Source organism: Oreochromis niloticus, linkage group LG3, assembly GCF_001858045.2.
Source record: "Oreochromis niloticus isolate F11D_XX linkage group LG3, O_niloticus_UMD_NMBU, whole genome shotgun sequence".
Lineage (NCBI taxonomy): Eukaryota > Metazoa > Chordata > Actinopteri > Cichliformes > Cichlidae > Oreochromis > Oreochromis niloticus.
The window spans coordinates 56,782,917-56,805,575 of record NC_031967.2 but is presented as its reverse complement, the minus strand read 5'-3'; the positions used below and the strand labels follow the sequence as shown (position 1 = coordinate 56,805,575).

The 22,659-nt window shown below is 39.7% G+C and overlaps 1 protein-coding gene across 5 annotated transcripts; it reads left to right on the top strand.

Moving 5' to 3' along the window:
- The first annotated feature begins 2,782 nt into the window (after positions 1–2,782).
- On the top strand, positions 2,783–11,407 carry LOC100712501 (coxsackievirus and adenovirus receptor homolog). 5 transcript variants are annotated; one of them, XR_001223150.3, is made up of 5 exons: positions 2,783–2,895; positions 3,229–3,290; positions 3,918–4,056; positions 8,008–8,364; positions 9,678–11,407. XR_001223150.3 is itself a non-coding variant. In XM_025903783.1 (5 exons), exons 3-5 carry the CDS (start codon positions 4,180–4,182, stop codon positions 9,845–9,847), a joined length of 582 nt encoding a protein of 193 aa, XP_025759568.1. In that variant the 5' UTR covers positions 2,793–2,895; positions 3,229–3,290; positions 3,918–4,179; the 3' UTR covers positions 9,848–11,407. The 5 variants fall into 5 exon arrangements, 3 of the variants coding, with proteins under 3 accessions (XP_025759568.1, XP_005462318.1, XP_003457544.1); XM_025903783.1 differs by having other exon boundaries at positions 2,793–2,895; positions 3,918–4,234; XM_005462261.4 differs by having other exon boundaries at positions 2,794–2,895; positions 3,918–4,234; positions 9,784–11,407.
- The last annotated feature ends 11,252 nt before the right edge of the window (positions 11,408–22,659 follow it).

Sequence of the window (22,659 nt, the reverse complement as noted above, 5' to 3'; positions counted from 1 at the left end):
TTGTTCTGCTGTTGCTCTTGATATGCTTGAAGTTATGGTGCAAGTAAATGGCTAACAAACAACCATTATAATTTGTCATACACTGAGAATAGGAGGCAAATCAACAATACACCTCAGTGTCAGTGTTTACTGTATGTGTACTGTTTACTATCATAGCCAAGTAGCTAACAAACATAAACAGAGGTTTATCGCTATCCCTATTAACAAATGGTATCTTGTTTCAGGATGCATGTCATACATAATACCTGGCATTATCCAACTTTTCTGGCCTTTTTTGGTCCATCTTCCATTGGGGTTAATTTTGCGCTCCAGTATCAACACCCAACCCCACAACAGACTAACAGACCTACACCTTAGTGCACAAATTTTGTTTACAGATTGTGTGTGAGACTTCAGCACAGCAGCAGCAGCAAGCAGAGCTAGTTATTTGGTGCTGCCTGCTGTCCATCTCTCCCCTCTCCTCCCTGTACAAGCAGCAGGTGCAACTAATAAATGGAGGGCGCCTCAATTTACTACTCGCAAATGGGCAATAGAAAACTGTTCGGTGCCTATGGTGCAGTCATGAAAATGTGCTGGAATGATGTGGGGCAATTTTTTTTTTCTGGTGCCCGTGACATGCCGCCCGTGTCGCACATTAAAAAAACGCCACTGGAGACACACAGAAGCATTCTCTGAGTGGGTGTCAGAAATGATGACAGTTTAGTGGAATGCAGTTCAACTAAGTGACTCAGTTCTTCAGAAAGTACCTGAAGGAGCTTCAGGTGTTTCACATTTCAACATCATGACCCTGGACAGGACCAATCATGTCTGTATTTGGACTTGAACATGCAAACTCCACACTGAAGGGCCTGGTAGATTTAAAGGCTTGCAGCAGTTTGACTTCACTTGAAAACATCTTAAATTATCAGAAAAACACCTGGACTTCACTGTAAAAAAAATCTGTAAAAGTACAGTACAATCTACTGTATAAATGTGAAGGAATTTTCCGTATTAGTCATTTACAGGTATTTTTCTGTATTTCTCAACTACTGCAATGCATTGTGGGAAAAAGAACCCCCAAAGGAGGGAAAGGTTACGAGCAAGAGCAGCCATTAAACTTCTTTTAGGCTTCATCTGGATTTTGGACTCTTCAGTTGGAGAAACTGCCTTCAAATTTCTGCTGTAAATATATAAACTCATATTTTCTTAACTCATATTTTTCTTTTACATTATGGTTGGTCGCTTGTCCATCCATAGTGTGGTTATTTGAGCCCAGAGGGTTACAGTGCCTTTATCCCGTGGAAACAACTTCACTGAAGTGGGGGAGTCCTCTACAACCTACAAATGAAGAGTGATCCTGGGAGAGCTGGGGCACATGCTGGTGACCTCAACAATTGCAAGACACCCTTGTCCCTGATTCTCAGCCACTTCTGCCACTGATCCCAAGATACAGTAGTCTGAACCAGAGTGTGACCCACACCCCACCAACGAAATGAGAAGAAGGTGCAAAAGGCACACCTCTAGGATTGGAACAGCAGCCCCTTGCACCAGGAGTAGAAAGTGTGCCTACAAAAACCACTCTACTGTGGTTAGTACATCTTGCTGCTAATGAGGATGCACACAGAAGCACACACTGGAATATAAATTTTGATCATTTTTGTGGTCATTTCAGTGGTTATTTGGTCATTAAACTGCCATTCTGGCCACTAACACACCATGTGATTTTCTTTTTGGCCATTCATTTCCCCCCCCCCCCCCCCAAAAAATAAATAAATAAATAAAATAAAATTAAGTAAAAATAAATCATTGTTACTGTTACTGGTACTGCCCTGCAATGATGATTATATGCTAAAAAATGTGAACTTTATTGCTATTTTCCCCCAAAAGTGTAGTAATAATATATAATATGACTGGTATTCAAAAGGTATAATGTCTGCATTTGAATAAAGGAAATAAATTAGTTTGCATGTATTATTTAGAAAAGAAATGGGGATTTTATGCTTTTATCCCTATGTAAATCATTACAATTAGGTGATTTAACTGGTATTTAAAGGGTTAAAATTCTGAATTTGAATGAAATTTTGATTTTCATGAACAGCACTGATACTAATTTAAAAAATTAAGTCAATGAAAGTGGATTTTTTTTTAATATATTAATTTTATAGCATTTTGTAAAAGTAAACAGGGGGTGGCCATTTTTGGCCACAAACAAGCTGAGAGGGAGTTTTTATGTTTTTGCTCTCTACAAAAATAACAATGCATTATAATCAATGTTGATGTGAATCAATTACATGTCCCAGACTCTACTATTAATAATACATGAAATTCCAGTAGTACTGCAATTATATAAAATTGTGAGATTTGAGGTTGTCTTAAAGCTAGTGCAGTGGACAAATAAACTGGTTAAAAATTTAAAAATTTAAAAAGTAAAAACTATTTTATATTTATGAAAAGAACTGAAGTTAGTTAAAAGCTTTTTTTATGCAGAACAAATGGCAAAAACAACAACAACATAAAAATAATAAAAATTACAGACCTAATCTGTTGGTGGCCACTTTTGGCCACGAACAAGCTGAAATGGTAGTGATTTTTAACAAACCCATTAAGTATAAGATAAGGAGAGAACTTAAGAAATTAATATAGCCACTACAGTGACCATCACAACCAATGACTGTAGAAAACATGGACGACACGACAGCACCTCCTCCCATTGTGCAAAAATGAAGCCAAAATACCCCGCTTGTGGAGGCTGCCATCTTGCATTTCTGCTCAGTAGTGACTTGAGGTGGAGCGACTGCGTCACGCTCCCGCCGGACATGCCTGTAAACACGCCCCGCTACACTTTTTATTTAACCCCCGGCTGCTCCAGTTTATTTGTTGATGGGTTTACCGCACTTGACAACTCGTTCAATTACGGTAAATACAACCATGTCACTGTTATGAAAAAGACACACAGTTTATCATCTTATAGTTCTAAAACATCTAAAATCACTCTGTCATTAATTTGTTTGCTAGATTAGCCGCTAGCATATGCAATGTGTTGGGGGCTTGTTGCTAGCTAGTTACCGATGCGACACACCTGTTATTCTAATAGTCTGTATTATTGAATGATTCAGCACTTCTTAGGGTTTTGTTATCAATTTTTAAACAGTGGAACATGGACAATTTCCATGTTTTCTACAGTCACTGATTTAAACTGAGTGTTTTGCTTTTCATTCCTTTTTTCCCTCATGGATGTCCGTGTGACAGTCGTCCGCACACATGATTGCGAAGGGGCGGTTTTATCCCAGGAAGCAAAACACAGTTAACAGGTGAGTTCGTTTCACTCCACGCCCAGAATCCGAGACATCCCGACTGTTCATATTTTTTTCTCTACTACCACACATGTAGAAGAGCTTGATTTTAAGTGAAGCCTTTTAAAAGTGAACACTTAAAGAGTAAACAGCAGGTATCCTCTGATGTCATTCGTGTAGCCTGGAGAGTGAGCTCTTTTTCCTCCTTGCCTGAATGCATCATTTTGACAGGTTTTTAATTTTCAGGTTGTAAAACTGCTGCCGACGACTGTTTATTACATGCCAGTTCATCTTGTGCGGTGTTAGTTAAACGTTTTGATCATTATGAGTAAGAATTAAACCTGCAGTGACCGCTGGCGAACAATAGAGGGCAGCCAGTGAGCTCTGTTTGAGCCATTATAAGTTAACTTTGTTGCCTAAATGTTGAATGGCAGGTAAGATAATCTGGCATCCATCCTCTCACTGCTGGTTACTGATTTACACTGAAGATTCAATAAGGTTCATTGTCATTACACAAGATATTTACAAAAATACACAGATGGAAAGCAGATATTATTTCTACAGCCTCTACAGTGGAATAATAAATTTAAAAAAACAACAATTAAACAATACAAAACATCATTTTTGTATTTTTTGATCATTTAGGGTGTCGTGAATGTGGGCTCGAGGCACTTTCCCGTGCGCACTTTGCGCTTTCTCCTACAAAAACAACAAAAACAAGAGAGAGAAACATTGAGTGCAGCTTCAGGGTTGAAACCACGCTGTGACGGCTGATGTAGTTCAGGTGGGTGTGTCCCTGAACGCAGCAGACTGCCCCTTGCCTCAGACTGCTTGGCACGACACCAGATTTACACAAATCAAGTTTCCAGCAGCTTCAGGAGGGTCAGTTGTGAGTTATTCAACAGAAATGTCTCACATTCTTCTTCTTCTTCTTCTGACTTTTGAGACTGCGGCATTAGAAGGTGAGTAGATTAAAAAGCTGCTGGCAGTCTGCCAAATGCTGTGACTCACAATTTTTTTGAGCACGTTTTTTTTTTTTAACAGCTGTTCAAAGGTAAACATTACCCATATGGAAAAGAAATAGTAAAAACTTATATGATTTACTCATGAAAGTGGCCACTTTCTCATTACTTTCATATACTGTTTTAGTAAGTATCCAAAACATACAAGTTTCATTTATATAATTTTTCAAGGGATCTTATATCTGTTTTCACTCTTGTATGCTTTTCATACAAGTTTCACACAAGACAGATACAAACTTTATAAGATTTATATATATCTTTTCCATATGGGTAATAGCAGCTTGTTTGCAGCGGAAAGGAAACGGGACGTGCGAATAGCTTCGGGGAGATTGTTCCAGAGGACCTCTGGTCTTTAGCCGTAACCTAGGTTGCACCAAGAGCAATTGGCCTGATGATCCCAGTGCTCTCGTAGGAGTATACAGGTGGAGAAAATCCTCGGAGCTGGAGACAGAAATTGTTATTTGCCAGGTCTTTAATCTTGTCTGGAGTTCCCCCACCACTATCTTACTGGAACTGAAAGAAAAGAAAAGACAGGAAAAATTACATTAACAAAACTGCTGAACTACACAGAGCAGCAGAGTTGAGTATGTGGATTTAATCTCATTTAAAAACTTGCCACATGATCCTGATCTTGCCGTGTTTGTTTTGGGGGGGTTTTTTGTCTCCCTCTGAGGGATTAAAACTTTCTCGTGACATACTTCTTGTACTTGCACACAGCCAGTGTGCATAAACACGATACAGTAGTTTTAAGTTGTCAGATTGTCAACATATTTACCTAAATATTTTAGTATGTCTGGTGATTACTGATACATCAGCTGCACAAGAAATATGCAGTTATCAGTCTTTTTGCCTCCCGGTGGTGTCCCACCTTTGTTTTCCCCAGTATGTTGCGTGCACTAGGGAATGTAATAGGTATGATGTCACTATGAATTTTTTATAACATATAAAAAGTTTACTGGTGTAATTGGAGACATTTCTGCGGAAAATGACCTCATGTGTTACAACTCTATCACATGTTATTGCATTTGGTGACCTAGCTCCCAGACATAGGTTCGTAGTTTGTTCATACAAGTGTGACATCAGCGTATGTGCAAGTAATCTTTCAGGTCCACAATATTGTACTTTTGTTTTCTGCAGTGGTAGAAATGAAACCATTAAGTTGGAAGGAAGCAAGGAAAAGGAAACTCTTAATTCAGGCTTTACCAATACTCTTTTTCCTGTAAAGGAAACTGAGTGTGCCACACGACATAAAAGAGACTTCACAACCTGTTCGCTAATCCGTGACCTTTCTCTTGCTTTGTACACACTCCTCATGTTTGTTATTTGATCCTGCACTCTTACTATTTACATTTTTTGTACTTGCCCATTTGGCATGGCACACCTACAGTTTCAATGTACATGGACAATGAGAATAAAGGTCTATTTTATTTTATTCTTATTTACAAATCTCTAAGGCTACACGAACATTATTCAAGGGCATTATCACGACTGTGTCATTGTAGGTTCTTGGCTACACATGTGGTAACAGTCAACATAGCTGAGCAATTTTTGGGAACAGCACAAGGAAATTAATGTGCTATTTTCAAAGCAAATATTCTTTTAAAATAGCCACAAAGTCTGATCCATAACACTTGGTACCGTATGATGAAAGTCTGGTTTTCTTAAAGAAGAGCTTGTTACTCAAGGCGTTTCTGTTCAGCAGGGGATTTCAAGAAAGCTGTTGATCCCTTGAGGTGATCTTAAATAGCCCAGACAGACACAAACAAACATCGAGTGTTGTAATCTAATTTGGTTCTTTTTTGCAGCCTCTATTCTGTAAATGAATACACATGGGTAGGTTAATAACCACTGAGGAAGATGAGTTTGCTTTTATTCTTTTATCTTCTTGTGCATCTCCTGGAATGAGGAGTTATTCACACGAGCAGGTGATGCATGGGCATTTATGGAGGACGCTTTCCCCAACAAGCAACAGAAAAGTAGGCCCATAACAGACCAAAATACTGACTTGTATTCTGGTTCTCCTAACATGTGTATGTGATTTGAAACAACAGTGCATTCACCTACTTTTTGTTCTTTGTTTCACTTAAATACAGACAGAAACTGAGACAGAAGCCTACATCTGACTTACATCTATCAAGGACATTTGTCACTGTGTGTGAAAGTGCATCATCAAGAGGAAATTTAGAAAAAAAAGCAGATTTCTCTCTGGTCCCTGGCCTTGCATTGGAAGTAGGGCTGGGTATCGTCACTGATTTCTAGAATCGACTCGTTTCCGATTCACAAGGTCCCGAATCGATTCGATCCACGATTCACTTCGATTCGATTCGATTCAATTAAATTCGATTTAAATCTGGGAAATTTTGACAGTCAGAAATATTATAATTCAGATCAATACATTTACATATTTTTGTGTCTATAAAAAGGAAGCTGACACACGCAAGACTTTATCAAAGGTGTGAGCGTCACAGCAGATGCCTTTGTGTCAAAGTAGCTGAAGATAAAACACAGAAAAACATGAAGGAGATTTTCCTGGCCTGGGATTTTATAAAAATATGTATCTGCAGTATATCAAAAACGAAAGAAAACCATTAATCAACATATGAATGTTACCTCTGACGTTACAGCGGTTTTATTAGAGACACGGCTAAGCGTTTTGCATTTTGCATAATTTTAAAAAGTTTAAATTTGTTCAGTATTGAACGGCAGAAATTAGTTTTCTTTTCGGAAGTATGTAAAACGAAAAAAAGGAAAAAACAGCGGCTGACAGCGCTGTAAACAACGGTAGACTTGTGCGTAACAAGCAAGCGAATAATGCAGAAAACAGAATTTTAGACGGGAAACTGTTCTTGAAGTACACTGAGAGAGAGAGAGAGAGACAGAGAGAGAGCTGTGCATGAAGTGTGATTTTTATCGTGGTGGAAGCAAAACAGTAAAAGTCAGAGTGATTTCATGACGATGTTTATGTGAAGCGTAGTTTGGATCTTCTTTTGCTGCTGGTTCGGTCAATATTGTTTGGAGAGAGATAAAACTAACAGCTTTAGAATCAGCGCAAAAAGGACGTGAACACAAAGCGCAGACCCGCCGAAACATCAGAATCAGCGAGCTGTCGGCTTTCAGCCCCGACCGTGTCCGTGCAGTTGTTGTGCCAGAAAGTGATTGCCGTCCGCGGGAGCGCGTGCAGCCACTTAAAGCTGCAGCGCCCGTCGGGTGAGAAAGGCGACATCTCACTGATTCTGATCCGCGCTGTGTGTTTACGTCCTTGTGCAGAATCCGTGTACCTGCTCTCATTTACTGTTTTGGTTGTTTGGTGGTTGTTGAAATTTTGTGAGGTTTCACCTGAGATTCTGGCGTTTCAGGCAAAATAAATTTATATTAAAAAATCGATTCAGGATTTTAATGAATCGATTTCACGTTATCCAAGCCAGAATCGATTTTAATCGATGAATCGATTATTAAAACCCACCCCTAATTGGAAGTATGTCGAGCTGCAGGAATCCATTACTTTGATTAATCCACTGATGTTTTTTTTAAGACTTCCTTGATCCAAATAGTTCCTGTCAGATGTCTCTAGATATGCTCATCTACTGAAAAAAAAAGAACAAGAACTCTACAGGAGGAGTTACACTAGCATTTCTACACAATATGTCGTAAAGAAATGGAGCATAACATCTTATCAATGTTTGTTCTTTTTTTCCTTTTGTCTTTGTGTATAGGTCACACAGAGATAAAAGTGAGGTCTGGACAAGATGTCACTCTTCACTGTCAGGATCCCAGTGGTGTAAATATCACCCTGTTAGAGTGGAGCATACCTGAGATTAAGAGAGACGGATACGTCTTCTTCTACCGAAACGGGCGCACATCCGAAAACTACCAGCATGTGCGTTTTAAAGGCCGAGTGGAGCTGACAGACCCGTCTATGAAAAACGGAGATGTTTCTGTGACTCTGAAGAATGTCAACATCAACGATACAGGAATATATGAGTGTCGGATTAGAACCAGTGATCTCAGCAGCGGTCAGAGAGTCCAGAGTGAGTCTAGGAAGTCCATCAACCTCACAGTCATAGACTCTGGTGAGTTGAGAAGTCCACTTTACTATTTATTCTACTTCTGACATGTAGGGACATGCACAGCCAAAGTGCAGCCCTCACTGCATGGCTAAGTACAAAAGAGCTTTTTGTGTCTCTGAACTTTGACGCTGGCTTTTTGCACCCCCACAGATGTTCTCTGAGGGAAGCATTGTCTGTCCATGCGTGGTAAAGACAGAAGACCATGCTTGTTATTTTCCACCATTTGATTCAAAAAAAGAAAAGGAAAAAAAATAAGGAAAAAGTCCCAAACCTTTGTCACTGCAGAGGATTTGCATTTTTTTTTTTTTTTTTTTGGTCTACTTTCCACGGACTTGACGTGGTTTATGAAAGATCACTGCTGTCTGTAGTTAAGCTTATCTTTCTGCTTGTGTTACCTGACATATACTGATGCTTCCTGCAGTGGCGTGTGGGTGGTGATAAATCTGATCTGACATAGTTGTTTATTGGCCCTGTTTTATTTTCATTCAGACATCTGCTGTTGCTCATTTTCTTGTGTGTGATTATACCAGCCGAGTGCATTTTACATGTTTGAAGTCCCCGGACTAACCTGGACTGTCACGGATTTCAGAGTTTTGAATGTGGTGGCGCAGTGAACCGAGAAAAAGGCAAAGAGCTGATAGCCAGAGGCTCTGAGGCCGACACAGATGTTGGACATGGGAACTGTTTAAACTGAGTTTTATGTTGTAGAGTACCTATGGCAGAATAAATTATAATGCAGAAAAATATGCATAATATGACTGAATCATAGTTGTTGCAGTGTTAATATGTGCATCCTTTTAATGTATAAGATGGAAATTTTATTCAGTTATGCTGCTCGGTGGTTTTATCTATATCAGTAGACTTACAACTAAAAGTGTAAAATAATGAACTAAAGTTTCAGATTGCATGGGGTGCAGTGTCACCCTGCACTCTGCTCTTTGGGTGCGCCCCTGCTTTTCTTCTTTCTGTGAGGAAAATGTATTTAGAAGTATATATTTATATTTAAGTTTATATTTTGTTCTGTTGCTTGCTTTTGAGCTTTAATTTTGAAAGGTGCTTTACTTAATAAACATGCAGTTGTTTGAGAGTGAAAATAAAAGTGTCCGTTTCTGAAACATGAGCACAATGATGCTGCTCAGTGTTTATGATCCAAACGCCTGCAGATACTTTTATTACTTACTTTTCTGACAGTTACGTCAGTGTTAGACGTTATGACCTCTGCTAACTGCCGGGCGTATTTCACAGTGTAAAAGAAGAAATGCTGTCAGCTCTGTCCTCTCACCTGTTTTGTTTTTTGTTTTTGTTTTTCTCTGCAGGAGATCCGACTGTAGAACACAAGGACACGCATGTTTTAATTATCATTATTGTTGCAGTTGTAAGTTGTCTTATTGTTGGTGTTTGTGTTGCTGTATTTTTTCACAGAAAACTGCAATCATCAACACACAGCAACTCTTATGAACATCCATCTGAAATGTTAAACAGTTGATCTGAAATGTTTGAGACGACGTGTGAAGCATTGTTATTTAGCGAGCAGACAGCATAAACAAAGCTTCTGTTGACGGCACTCATCTCACAGCAACAAGGGTTCGATGCACCGCTCCTCTGATCTCGAGTCACATTCGGGAGTCATGTTCACCCAACAACCATTAAAAGTAACATTACATCAGTACTGTGGCTGCAACAAGCTTTTTATAGACTTTAAATCTGTTTATTTTTCTTCTCCTTTATTCTTTTAAGCTGTAACTTTATTCTGTGCAGTTTTCTGCAAAGCTTGATTTTACTGTGAGAACAGACAGCAGGTGGGTGTAGTGGAGCTTTTAGCAGGTAGAGAGGTGGAGGAGACGAGTAGATCAGTTTATGTAAGCTCTGATTAGACGGGGCATTAAAATGGGGCCACAGTAGCATGGTTAGCAAGTTCTCTCAGTTAGTTAAGCACTTTATTAACTTTAAGTTTTTATGTTACACTTTTAAACACTTTATTTTATGTATTTCTGTTTGTGGCAACTGCAGCCAATCAGCCACCCTCCTGCTTTCTGTCCATCGCCCCCACTAGATAAAAATAATGAATCAATGTAATCTAATATGTGATTCTAATTTTAAATAATATTTATTTAAAAAAACATACAAACCATTATCATAATGGTTTTATTGCGTTATTATATGAGTTGTGGAAAGTTCTGAGTTGGATCTGTAAATATCAGAAACCTTATCAGTGATTCAAATTCAGCTGATCTCATGTTCAGATCACCACCTCAGGCACTGCTGTTTTTAGACTTCTGTCATGACGTCTTGTTCTTGTTCGTCTGTGCAAAATACACAGTTGATCTTTCAGTGTTTTACATTTTCAGGAGTTGACATGAACATTATTCTGGTGAATAGAGAGAATTTTCAATCTGAAGACTTTTTAACACAATCTGCGTCCGTAGGCGCTTCCACTACAGTTCAGCTCGTTTCCTGTTCTGATGCCTCAGGATCTCACCCTTTCTCCTGATCTTCATCCTCGCCTGTTGTGCTGCCTTCAGGCATTGAAACTCTTCAGAAAACTGCTCAGTCGTGAAGTTTAGGTTGGTTTTAAATCTAATTTGTTTGTCATTTGTACGTTTGAGGTGTGTGGTGAGGCTGCAGAGCGCTCTGTGGCAGAAGTCATTGGGACTTCCTCTGAGATCTAAAAGCAGCAGCTGCTCTGAAAACATTCCAGAGGTTTCTGATTTTTATCGATCCGTTCTCAGAACTTTTCAGAATTTATGTCTTTGACTAGTGTACTCAGTGTTAATGTTTCACTTGTTTTTTGTTTTGTTACCCACGACTGATCACACCACTGTCAGTATAAATGTTGTGGATCCAATCTGACTGTGACAGAGTGATGAGTTCATTGTAAATATCCACTGTCAAAAAAAAGAGAATAAAAAGGATATTTGAAGATCAAAAGGGGACAGTGCAATGAGCAAAATGAAAGTGGAAGAAGACGGATGGATGTTCAAAACTAAAACCTGAATAAATGAAAGTGAGCAGGACAAGAGGTCATATCAGGAATTTGAAGGAAGAACGAGGTATGAAAGCCCGTGGAGGGAAATGGAGCCTCACTCTGTTTTTTGTTATGTTTTCTTATGTTATGTGGCTCAAATTAGGAGATGATACATATTTTCTATGTGTATTCGTATGTATGCATGTGAACATGTTCATTTCTCTGTACCATTTTTATATTTCACCTTTGTTTGTTGTGACATAATTTTATGATATTTATTGATCACAGAAATAAAATGAGAGCCTCACGCATCACAAGTAACAGAGTGAAGGGTTTGTTTGTTTGGTCTTATTTCCTCTGAGGCCTTTTTTCTCTGATTAAAGTAAAAATGGGGAAATTATGTCATTAACTTGAGCCTGTTTACATCTATGCATTTCCTCCTCCTCCATTTAAGTCTGAGTAACTCTGTAATTCTCTGTGTTTTGTCCTAAATACTTTCCTGTAAAAAAATTACCTCCTTAGTTAATGTAGAAGTCCAGCATTCAAATATGTTTAGATTTCTATTTGGCAAACAAAAAAAGAGTTCAATCAGCACAGTCAAGAAGAAAAGTATTTCCTGTAGCAGTGACTGGTACTGTTTTGGGCTGTGTCGCAGGGATGGCTGCAGCTCATTTCAGATGCACTTGGGTTATTTCCTCTCATGATTAAAAGTTCACTCTGTTTTCAGAAACACAACACAGTGTAAATATTAACCCTCCAGACTTAAACTGTCACTCAGTAACTCTTTTTTTTTTTTAACTTCCAGAGCAAGCAAAGCTTTTTAAAACCTTATTTTGGGCAAAGTCAGCAATTTTTTTAAAACACTTGATGTCAGGTTTATACATGTGTTTTTTATGTCCTGGGGATAATTTCCTGTAGATAATAACTACCAAAACAGCGTTTCATGAAAGCTGCAGACGTGGTGCCACAGATGAGTCCATCCTGTGGAGATGACGGCTTAGTTTCACTTTGTCCTGTTCAAAAGATTGTGACTTCCACCACCTTCAACACTCCCTCACATCCAGACTTTAAAGGATCCATTAAGGTCTGTTTTTATCTTCCTTTTTCCAACATGAACTGGTTTCATGTATTTATTTATTGTCTCTGTCATCATAAAGTCATGCTGGAAGTGGTGAATCTTCAGTGTCTGCTATTCGTGCTGTGCCCTTTGCTTCCATAATAATAATAAAAATAAAAAAAACAGCTGACTGTGAGTCACCTTGTTTTAATCAGTCAGAAGCCACGAGTGCAGCTCATGAACTCTGTCATGAACGCAGGCAAAGATAAGCTCGAACTCCGAGCTCAGGGGACGCGTATTGCAGTGACTTGTAGATAAACATTTATGATAAGGTGGGGACGGGTGGAGTGTGACTTTTCACTTCAGGATACTGAAACGAGGCAGAAGGAGACTCCTCTGTCCACAGCCTGTAAATAATCCACTCAGCACAGCACAAACACTACTGGTCAGAAATTTAATCAATTTCATGACATCATCATTCCAGAGTCAAAGGGGAAATAATTTAGAGGGTGAAGCTGCACATTTTCTCCTCCTCGTTTCACTAATGTTCTTTGCTGTTGATGTTTCCTGTTTGACAAAAACAGCCACATAAACAACTGCACGATCCCCCAGAATCAGATCATCAGATGGTTGCTGTACTTTCTTTGGTTTCAGCTGGTCACCATAATGTTGTGAACAGGATGCGGCCAGAATAAATAAATAAACTAAACCTATGCACAGAAGAACATCTGGAAGCCTCTGAACATGAACATCTGTTTCTTCCCCCTGAGTTTTAAAATAGGAGCAAAACAGAAACAGCCCTTGTTGTGAGCAGTGATGGTGGTAAAGTGGCTGTGCTCATGAGGGGAAGAGAGATGTGCTGCCACCTGTTGGTTGTAGTTTGTCACTGAAGCTTTAATTAAACATTAGATTTTATTCTCATGAATTAATTAACTTTGAAACATATTCTTTAAAAAATGGTTTTCACATGTCAGAAATAAATATTAAAAACACTCTTGGGGCTTTATTATGTACACTGTTACACCTGACCTCATAAAATTCAGCAGACAGATGTTGCAGCTGTGTCGAACATCATATTTAATCGTGAATATAAAAAGTGAATATTCTCCTTTTAAAACTTCCACAGTGAATCTTTTCTGCACCTTGGCTGGTGAGTTGGAGTCTTAGAGCAGACTGAACTTTAAAAGCCAAACAGCTTTGAATCTTTAAGTCTAAGTTCTGGTTAAAGAAGGTTTATTGTTAGAGTTTATCAAAACCTGGCACATAACTGAGAGGAAGTTTCATTTATAAGCCTTTCTTGGCCGAGTTCAAGTAAACATACATAAGATTGACACACATCTCTGCAGATGACCACACATGTGCAGACAGGCACACACTCACATCCCATACACAATTGTAACTGTCTCCCTGGTGTGCAATATTACCAAGTGTAACTTTTCCTACTATAACAGAGGATTTTATTCTATTGTGCACAGTTTTTAATTCTTTTTTGTATAGTATTTTATTTTTGTTGTATAATATGTTATTATATTCATCTTATCGTATTTATTGTGTTGTTCTCAACTTTTACTGCTCTTAAACTTGTACCTTGTACCAAAAAAAATCGCATGTGTGGGGCTAATTAAGGCTTATCTTATCTTATCTTTTCTTATCTTTTCTTATCTTAGCAAATGGTTTTTGAATTGTTCTTGTTTTAGTTTATTAGCTGGAAACAACCTAACAGGCTCCCAACATCCTAACCTCAGAGAACCAGTAAAAAATGGACAAAGGTGCACAACCCTCTGGTTCATGTGTCGTTTCAGACCTGCTGTTGACTTTTTTACAATAGCAGGCATGGTAGTTATGCTCAGTACTGCTAGCAGTCCAACAGTGAGTGGAGCTGATAATAAGGTCTTGATACATTCTCAACCATCCTTGAAAGTAAATCTCCAAAAATTGATTCTGTTCATCTGGATGTAGCGCTTTGTGGGAGAAATGCTACGCACAAAATGCTACGTCCAGATGAACAGAATCAACTTTGGAGAGCTAATAATAAGGGTTAAATATGACGCTTCTAACTAAATGCAAAGCAACTTGTTTCTGTATAATTCCATGTTAATACCTGTTAAAGGAAGAAGAGCCCGGTGTGTCCAGATCTGCTGACGGTGACATACTGAGGGCCAGAAATAGGATATTATTCAATAAAGAAACTGCAAAATGTAAAAACCAAGAAACTGTTAAATATCTATCTATCTGTCTATCTATCTATCTATCTATCCAGATAATGACAGTATTGCATCACACACCTACCACACATTATTATACACATCAACAGAGATGAGCAGTAACGCGTAATTTCAAATTTCTTCCAGTCAGAGAATGTTGCATATAATTTAATTTTTGCTTGATGCATAAAGTTAAAAGATTAAAACTAACAAAACAAGTTTTAAAAAGAGACTTTTCCATTTGATTACATTTTGTATGATGGATTATGCAGGAAAAGTAGAATTGGGCATAAAGATCTATCACTTTATCACCTATTCAGGTTGTAAATCATGTTTTAAAAAGTAACTAAGTAATTAATTACTTTTGAAAATAAGAAATCAGTAAAGTAACGGGATTACTTTTGGGGGGAAGTAATCAGTAATTGGTTACTGATTACTTTATTCAAGTAACTTGACCAACACTACACATCAATAGTGCCAACACATAATTTTCATTTTAAGCAGCTGCACACGTGAGTCTTAGTTCCTGTGCAGTGTGTGCTGAGGTCGTAAACATCTGTGACATCACTCAGTGTTAGAGAGTCTGGAGACGTCGCTGGTTCAATAAGTTCAGACCAGCAGAGGTGAGAGTCACAACTGAAGCGCTCAGGAGCAAGTTTCTATAAAGATGGACCAGCAGCTCAGTGCTGTGATCAAACCGAGCTCTGATGCTGCCCTCTACTGGCAATGAGGTGAACTCCACCTCACAGCAGAAACACACTTTTCCTGATGGGAACGCAGAACCAGTTTAGATTAGTCACCAGCACTGGATCCATGGAGAAAGAGGATTAGTCCCAAATCTACAGGATGTTAACTCAGAAGAATTTCACTTTAAATTATAACTGGATATGAAGTGTATATAAAGGCCTTTGTAGAGCCATGTGAACCATTTGTCCCTTTATATTCTCCTCCTAGTGTCAAAGATCTGTTACTTTAAACACCAAAGTGTTGCTGGTTACCTCATACTGATTTACTTTGACTGTAATCCTCTGAATACTCCACCTTTCACCACACTCAGTGGCAGGAGGTGGAGGTCATGTAGAGATGGTGTAACAGCTGACCTGAGAGCCAATTAGAGCGCAACATGAACATGATGTGAATCTCTCGTTCCAACACATTTGTTTGAGATGTGAAGACTGTGGAGGCGACCTGAGTACAGTGAACTCATCGTCATGGTCAAGAAACCAGCTGGAGATGCATGAAGGATGTTTTTGTCACATTAGAGGAAAGAAAACATCCAAATCAGTGTGATGTGTGAAACATGTGAATGAGGTTTTCTGTGCTTCCATGTCTGCACATCAGAGCATGATTTAAATCACATCAGTTAAATCCTTTGTTCTTTCTCTCTGTAGTCATAAACGGCCAGCTTAACAAATTAAAACATAAACATGTTTTACAACATTTATAGCAGCTGTTGTGTTTATACACTGTAACAGTTTATGGGATTTATTTTTAGTATTTATATTTATTTAATATTTATTGGTAAAATAATATTTTTTGTAAAATTGTCTGAAATCTGCAAGAAAAAAAAACATGGATTACTTTGAATCCAGCTTCAGATTTATTTACAGCAACAATCAACTGGAACTTTATTTACAGTAGAAAGATTTAAAGAAACATTTAAAACAATAAGAAATAAAAAAAATAAGAAAATAAAAATAAATAAAAAACAATAAGAAACATTTAGAAACATTTAAAGCACAAACTCTTTGTTTGTGAAAAGTTCCTTTACAGATAAATACAAAGACTTGTAGCTCAGCATGATTGTTGGTCAGACGTTGAGGAGTTAAAGACAAAACTTCTAATTTGGATCATTTTTATACAACTTTAAAAATAATCATTAATTATTGGAAATGTAAAAATAAAATGGGAAAATGTTTGCTGGACTGTTTGTCTGTTTTTTGCACCAAAGAAAACAATTTGAAGAAATCTGTGAAAATTGTCTTTTGGCACTTGCTGGTGTTACATTTCAGTCTGCTCGTTTGTCTTACATGATTGAAAAAAATAAATAAAAATAACACAAGAACACTATCCAAAACCAAGGCAAAAGGCAGCAGCGCAGAGGCAGGAGGGACAGCCCACGAGTGAAGACTCCTCAGCCTTTTGTATTCCTAGGTAAACGCAGGCAGCCGCGTCATTGGTCCGATGTGTGTGGACTGGCACACTCTGATCTGCATGCAGTTGGGCGGGCATAGGTCCCTGGCCAGCCAATCACCTGTGAGTCCTGGCACACTTGAATTTCCCTACAGGAAGGCGGGCTGTAGATCAGGTGGCCGCTAACCAGAAGGTCGGTGGTTCGACCCCAGGCTGCTCCAGTCTGCATGCCAAATATCCTTGGGCGAGATACTAACCCCGTGTTGCTCTCCGATGCATCCATCAGAGTGTGAATGTGTATGAATGTTAGATTGAGCCATTAAGAGATTGGAAGAAGTGCTTGTGTGAATGAATTTGTTGTATAAAGCGCTTTGAGTGCTCAGACAGAGAAGAAAAGCGAGGTCATGAAAATTAATTTCAGGATATCCTCAACTGTCCTCTGGGAGACTCAGATCAGCTGGAAAAACTGAAAAATTTCAAACAGGCTCAAGTTTAACTGCAGGCTGGTATTTTTTTGGTTTAACTTTTCTGTAGATCAGAAAACCACCACCAACAACAACAGCCACAGCAACAATAGCCCCAACAGCACAGACAACTTTCTGTCCAACAGATCCATCCTCCTTCCCTCCATCCTTCTTCCCTCCATCCTCTGTGTGTCCTCCTGGCTGACCTGCAGGTGAGAAACAGGTGTGAGGTGTCAGCTGTCAGGTAGGTGATGAGTGAAGAACAGAACAGAATCCATTTCCTCTTCAAACTGCTGTCAGACATTATCTACTGCACTCTGATCACATCACTCAGACCAGCTGCTTTCTACAAAGTCTCATCAACAACATCTTTAGAAACAAACATCAACAACCAGGAAGCAGCTTCACCTCTGATCACACACACACTCAACTCTACTCACTCACCTGGAGGATCAATGACACTCAGGGTGATGTTGCTGATGGGGGGACATGAGGTTGTTCCTGCCATAACGATGCAACACATGTACGTTCCACTATCAGCAGCTGTCACATTCTTCAGAACCACAGACACGTTTCCATCCTTCATCTGTTTGTCCTGCAGGTCCACACGGTTTTTAAAGGATGGATGCTGATCATCTTCTTTGAGCTCCTTGTCTTTAAACACAGCTACATGTTCATCTCCCAGATCAGCTCTGCTCCACTCTACAATGAAGATGTTGTTGTTTGGAGCTCGACATGTCAGATTGACATCCTGTCCAGACTCAGCTGTGATGATTTTCTGGTCTGAAAGAGGAAACAACACCGAGCAGAGAGGTTAAAGGTCAAAGTCCAACTGTTAACTGCTACATCCTGGTTTACAGTGGCTGGATCAAATCTGAGCATCTTGCTTGCCTTGTGTTGACAAGAACATGCCCAAAAAATTTGTTTCCCAATTTCACCATCAGAAATGATCATTGTTATCATCCAGCACATTGAAATCAGTTCAAGTGAGTGATTAAATAATTAAATGAGCCTTCAGTTCATACACCAGGCACTCTGGACCTCATACTAATGAAGAGTCTGCACAGTCTACCTGTTAAACACAAGTTCACACACCGAGCTCACATTGACCACCAGTGGCAGTTTTGATATGGGCGACATTGGCTGTTTCCCAGGGCAGCATCATGCCAGCGTATTTTTGTGATTGCATAGGCACCGATCGGTTTTCTATAGCCCATTTGCGGGGAGTAAGGGCGCCCTCGGTTTGCGTGCCTGCTGCTTGCTGCACAGAGAGGGGCGGGGCTGGCTGGAGCAGCATCTAATAACCAGCTGGCAAAATGAAACAAACCAACAAACATAAAAACACCAGACATCATGATATAGACTAGTAATTTGCAGTGATGTGATTTCTAAATTCTATCACACACATATACGTGAAAAGTGAGTGCGAGGGCCCTCAGCGCGCCTGCTTTCTGCTGCTGCTAAAGTCTCACACACAACCTGTCGAAACTTCTGTTTACCTTTGTTAGCCACTCGGCTATGACAGTAAACAGTAGACCAGGGGTAGGCAACTCCAGGCCTCGAGTGCCGGTGTCCTGCAGGTTTTAGATCTCACCCTAGGTCAACACAACTGGATCAAATGATTAGTTCGTTACCAGTCCTCCGGAGAACTTCAAGACATGTTGAAGAGGTAATTTAGCCATTTGAATCAGCTGTGTTGGATCAAGGACACATTTAAAACCTGCAGGACCAGTGATGGGAATAACGGCGTTACAAGTAACGGCGTTAGGACCAGTGATGGGAATAACGGCGTTACAAGTAACGGCGTTACTTTTTTCAGTAACGAGTAATCTAACTAATTACTTTTCCTATCGTTACAACGGCGTTACAGTTACTAACAAAGAAACGCGGTCCGTTACTATTTTTCAACAAACAGACGGTTGAAGCTGTGATCAGCTTACCGCATCTTCTGGGCGCTACAGCTTTAAGCAGCTGCGCGCTCCCGCGGACGCTAATCACGAGCACTGTCCAGCACAACACCTGGAGCTCAGGAGGCAAAACAATCGCATGAGTGCTGCTGTTTGACTGAGGAAGAATAAAGTAGTCGTGGTAAGCCAATCACATGACCACTTAAAGACAAAGCATCAAGGTGATATATACCAGTTTATAAATTGTGTCGATAGGCCACGTAAAACCAAAGTCATGATAAACAATATATACGCGGCGTTTTTTCCTCAATAGTGTCGCCACGTTAGCGCTAGCAAGCACTCTCTGCTTATGAGCAAAAAAACAAAACAAGAAACGGGAAGTTTTAGGAGTGACGGCGAGAGAGAGAGAGAGAGAGGGAGAGAAAGCAGGAAAAGAGAGAGAGAGAGTTTTGAGATGTGAGAGATTTGTGACGTTTAGCGTGTTTGGAGTGTGTAGCTAATGTGTTGTCTTGTGTAGTTAGTGTGTAGTGTTGTGTATAGTTTTGTGTTGTGTGTCAGAACAATGAGGCGACTGCTGTCTCCAGGTAGAAACAGGAGTGATACACCTGCTGCTGTCAGTCCTGCAGGTATCAGGCTGTGATGTTCTCCTTTATAGTGGACAGAAATTATGTTTTTGGAGTGGCACAAATAATTTGTGTGGCATCTTATTGAAGAACAGCTGATTGTTCTGTAAATAGTTTGAAATGGTTATTTAAAAAAAGGGTAAAAGGTAAATGGCTGCAAATAACTTTGTTGTTTGCAAAACTTGTGCATAGGATTTTAAAATTGACAATTAATATGTTTTTTGTCTGATTTTAGATCAATTCTGGTTATACACTATGACAAAATGAGAACATAACTGTAAATTCAGGCACATTAGGTTGCGCTAAAAAGAATGATACCAAACAAGGCAAAGTAAATAGTTTTTAAAGGTAAAATGTGGAGGGAAAATCAAGAGTATTAAAAAAATGGCCAATTATACTCTGGACGCCAGAGGGTTAAACGTTCTTTGTTTTTTTTAAAGTAACGCAATAGTTACTTTTCCAAGTAATTAATTACTTTTAGATTATTGTAACTGAGTTACTAACTCAGTTACTTTTTTGAAGAAGTAACTAGTAACTATAATTGAATTACTATTTCAAAGTAACTTGCCCAACACTGTGCAGGACACCGGCCCTCGAGGCCTGGAGTTGCCTACCCCTGCAGTAGACACTGATGTGGCTTATTGAATCTTTTGCACTGTGTTCAGCACAATATTAATCAACACTTTACTGGAAGAGCTGATTGTTGATTTTGCTGTGTGTTGCCCTATCATATATGTATGTGCTCTTAATCTGAAAGGTATAAATACGGAAGTGTGTGTGCAATAAATGTTGGCGCAGAAGAAGGCGTGTGCCTCCGATGTAAAACTCTAACAACGTGTATGTGATTTATTCCTCCATGAGAAGTGCGAGTTACCACGGTATTTCTGCCCTAGAGAATGGAACCTGCAACAGGTTATGGGCCCAGAAGGGATGTGGGAAGCCGGTGGAACCGTCTGTGCTTCGACGGAGACGAGAGAAACTACGAATTGTGGGAAACAAAGTTCCTGGGATACCTGCGGCTACTTGGGCTAAGGGCCGCTATTTTGGACGAGCCCGGCGAATCGGAGGAAGAAGACAAGGACTTGGATGACAAAAATGAAGTAGCTTATGCAGAGCTAATCCAAGTATTGGATGATAGAAGTCTTTCACTCGTGATGAGAGATGCCAGGGATGACGGACGGAAAGCGTTGAAAATTCTGAGAGAGCACTACGCCGGTAAGGGGACACCACGTGTGATTAGCCTGTACACGGAGCTAACGTCGCTACAGAAAATGCCCAGTGAGAGCGTCACAGACTATATGATAAGGGCTGAGACTGCCATTACAGCTCTGAGGAATGCAGAAGAGACATTAAGTGATGGACTGCTTATTGCAATGGTGTTAAAAGGGTTGCCTGAATCTTTCAAGCCGTTCTCCATACACGTAACCCACAGTGACAAAGCAATGACATTTAGTGAATTTAAAGCTAAATTAAGAAGCTATGAGAGCACCGAAAAGGCCACATGTTCTGAAGATAATGTGATGAAGGCAAATAACTGGAAGAAAGAGAGAGACAATGCAGAAATCATATGTTACAACTGTGAGAAAAAGGGTCATATAGCACGTGAGTGTTACACAAAGGCCGAAAGGAAAGAACAAAAAGAGAAGCAGTGGTGCAGTTACTGCAAAAGCTCAACGCATAAGGACAGCGACTGTCGCCGACGAAAGAAGATTACTGCTAAACACGTAACTGATGCAGAAGATCATAGTTTCGCGTTCAAAGCTAAAGACTGTGGAAATCAAGGGCTGAAACAGAGAGGCCTAATGGTTGATACAGGGGCTACTTCTCACATTATTACGGACATTCAGAGATTCAAAAGTTTTGATGAGACATTCACACCTGGAAGACACTTCATGGAGTTAGCTGACGGGACGAGGACGAGTGGGGTCGCACTGAAGAGGGGAGATGTGGAGGTCTATCTACAAGACAGCGAGGGACGAAAGGTGAAGGCGACACTGGAGGGGGCACTTTACATTCCCTCTTACCCGCAAGATATCTTCTCGGTCCAGGCGGCGACGGCCAAAGGAGCCTCAGTAACCTTCAAGAAGGGCTGCAACCAGCTTATCCATAAGAACGGGACAAGGTTTAAGATAAGTGAATATGAACGCCTATACTATTTGAACAGTGTTACATCTGATCATTATGTTGACAACGACGAATGCAATGGCTGTCATGATGTAGAAACTTGGCACAAAATCCTCGGCCACTGTAACTATGAAGACTTGGTTAAACTAGAGAACATTACCGAGGGTATGAAAATAAAAGGTAAAGCTAAACATTATCAAGATTGTGAAGTGTGTATAAAAGGGAAATTTATCCAAACCAGGAATAGAGAGCCTGATGAAAGAGCAGAAGAAGCATTAGAGCTAGTGCACACGGTGAGCGCTTCAGTCGTGACTCCCACACTGGCTAATGGCACGGTGTATGTTGATTGAAAGTAACCTGCCAAAGAGATTATGGACTTATGCTGTTATGACTGCCGTAGTAATTCGCAATAGGTGTTACAACAGACGCACAAAGCAAACCCCTTATTACATGCTGACAGGAAAGAAGCCAGACATGTCGAGGATGGGGATTTTTGGATCAGTTTGCTACGGTTACGGACACAACAGAAAGAAGTTAGATGCGAGATGTGACGAAGGAGTTTTTGTGGGTTACGATAAAAACAGTCCGTCGTATCTAATCTACTACCCTAAAACAGGACGAGTTCTTAGACATAGGTTGGTCAAGTTCCTCACTAAAAGTGTAGTTGAGCACCAAACCCAGACTATTCAGGATGATGACGATGGAGATAATGATTTGACTCCAGGGGACATCTTGCAGTACCCCGCTAGAATGGACAAAACAGGGAATGACCAGAGATCAAATGAAAGTATGATCCTTGAACCTGAAAGTGGTATTCAGGA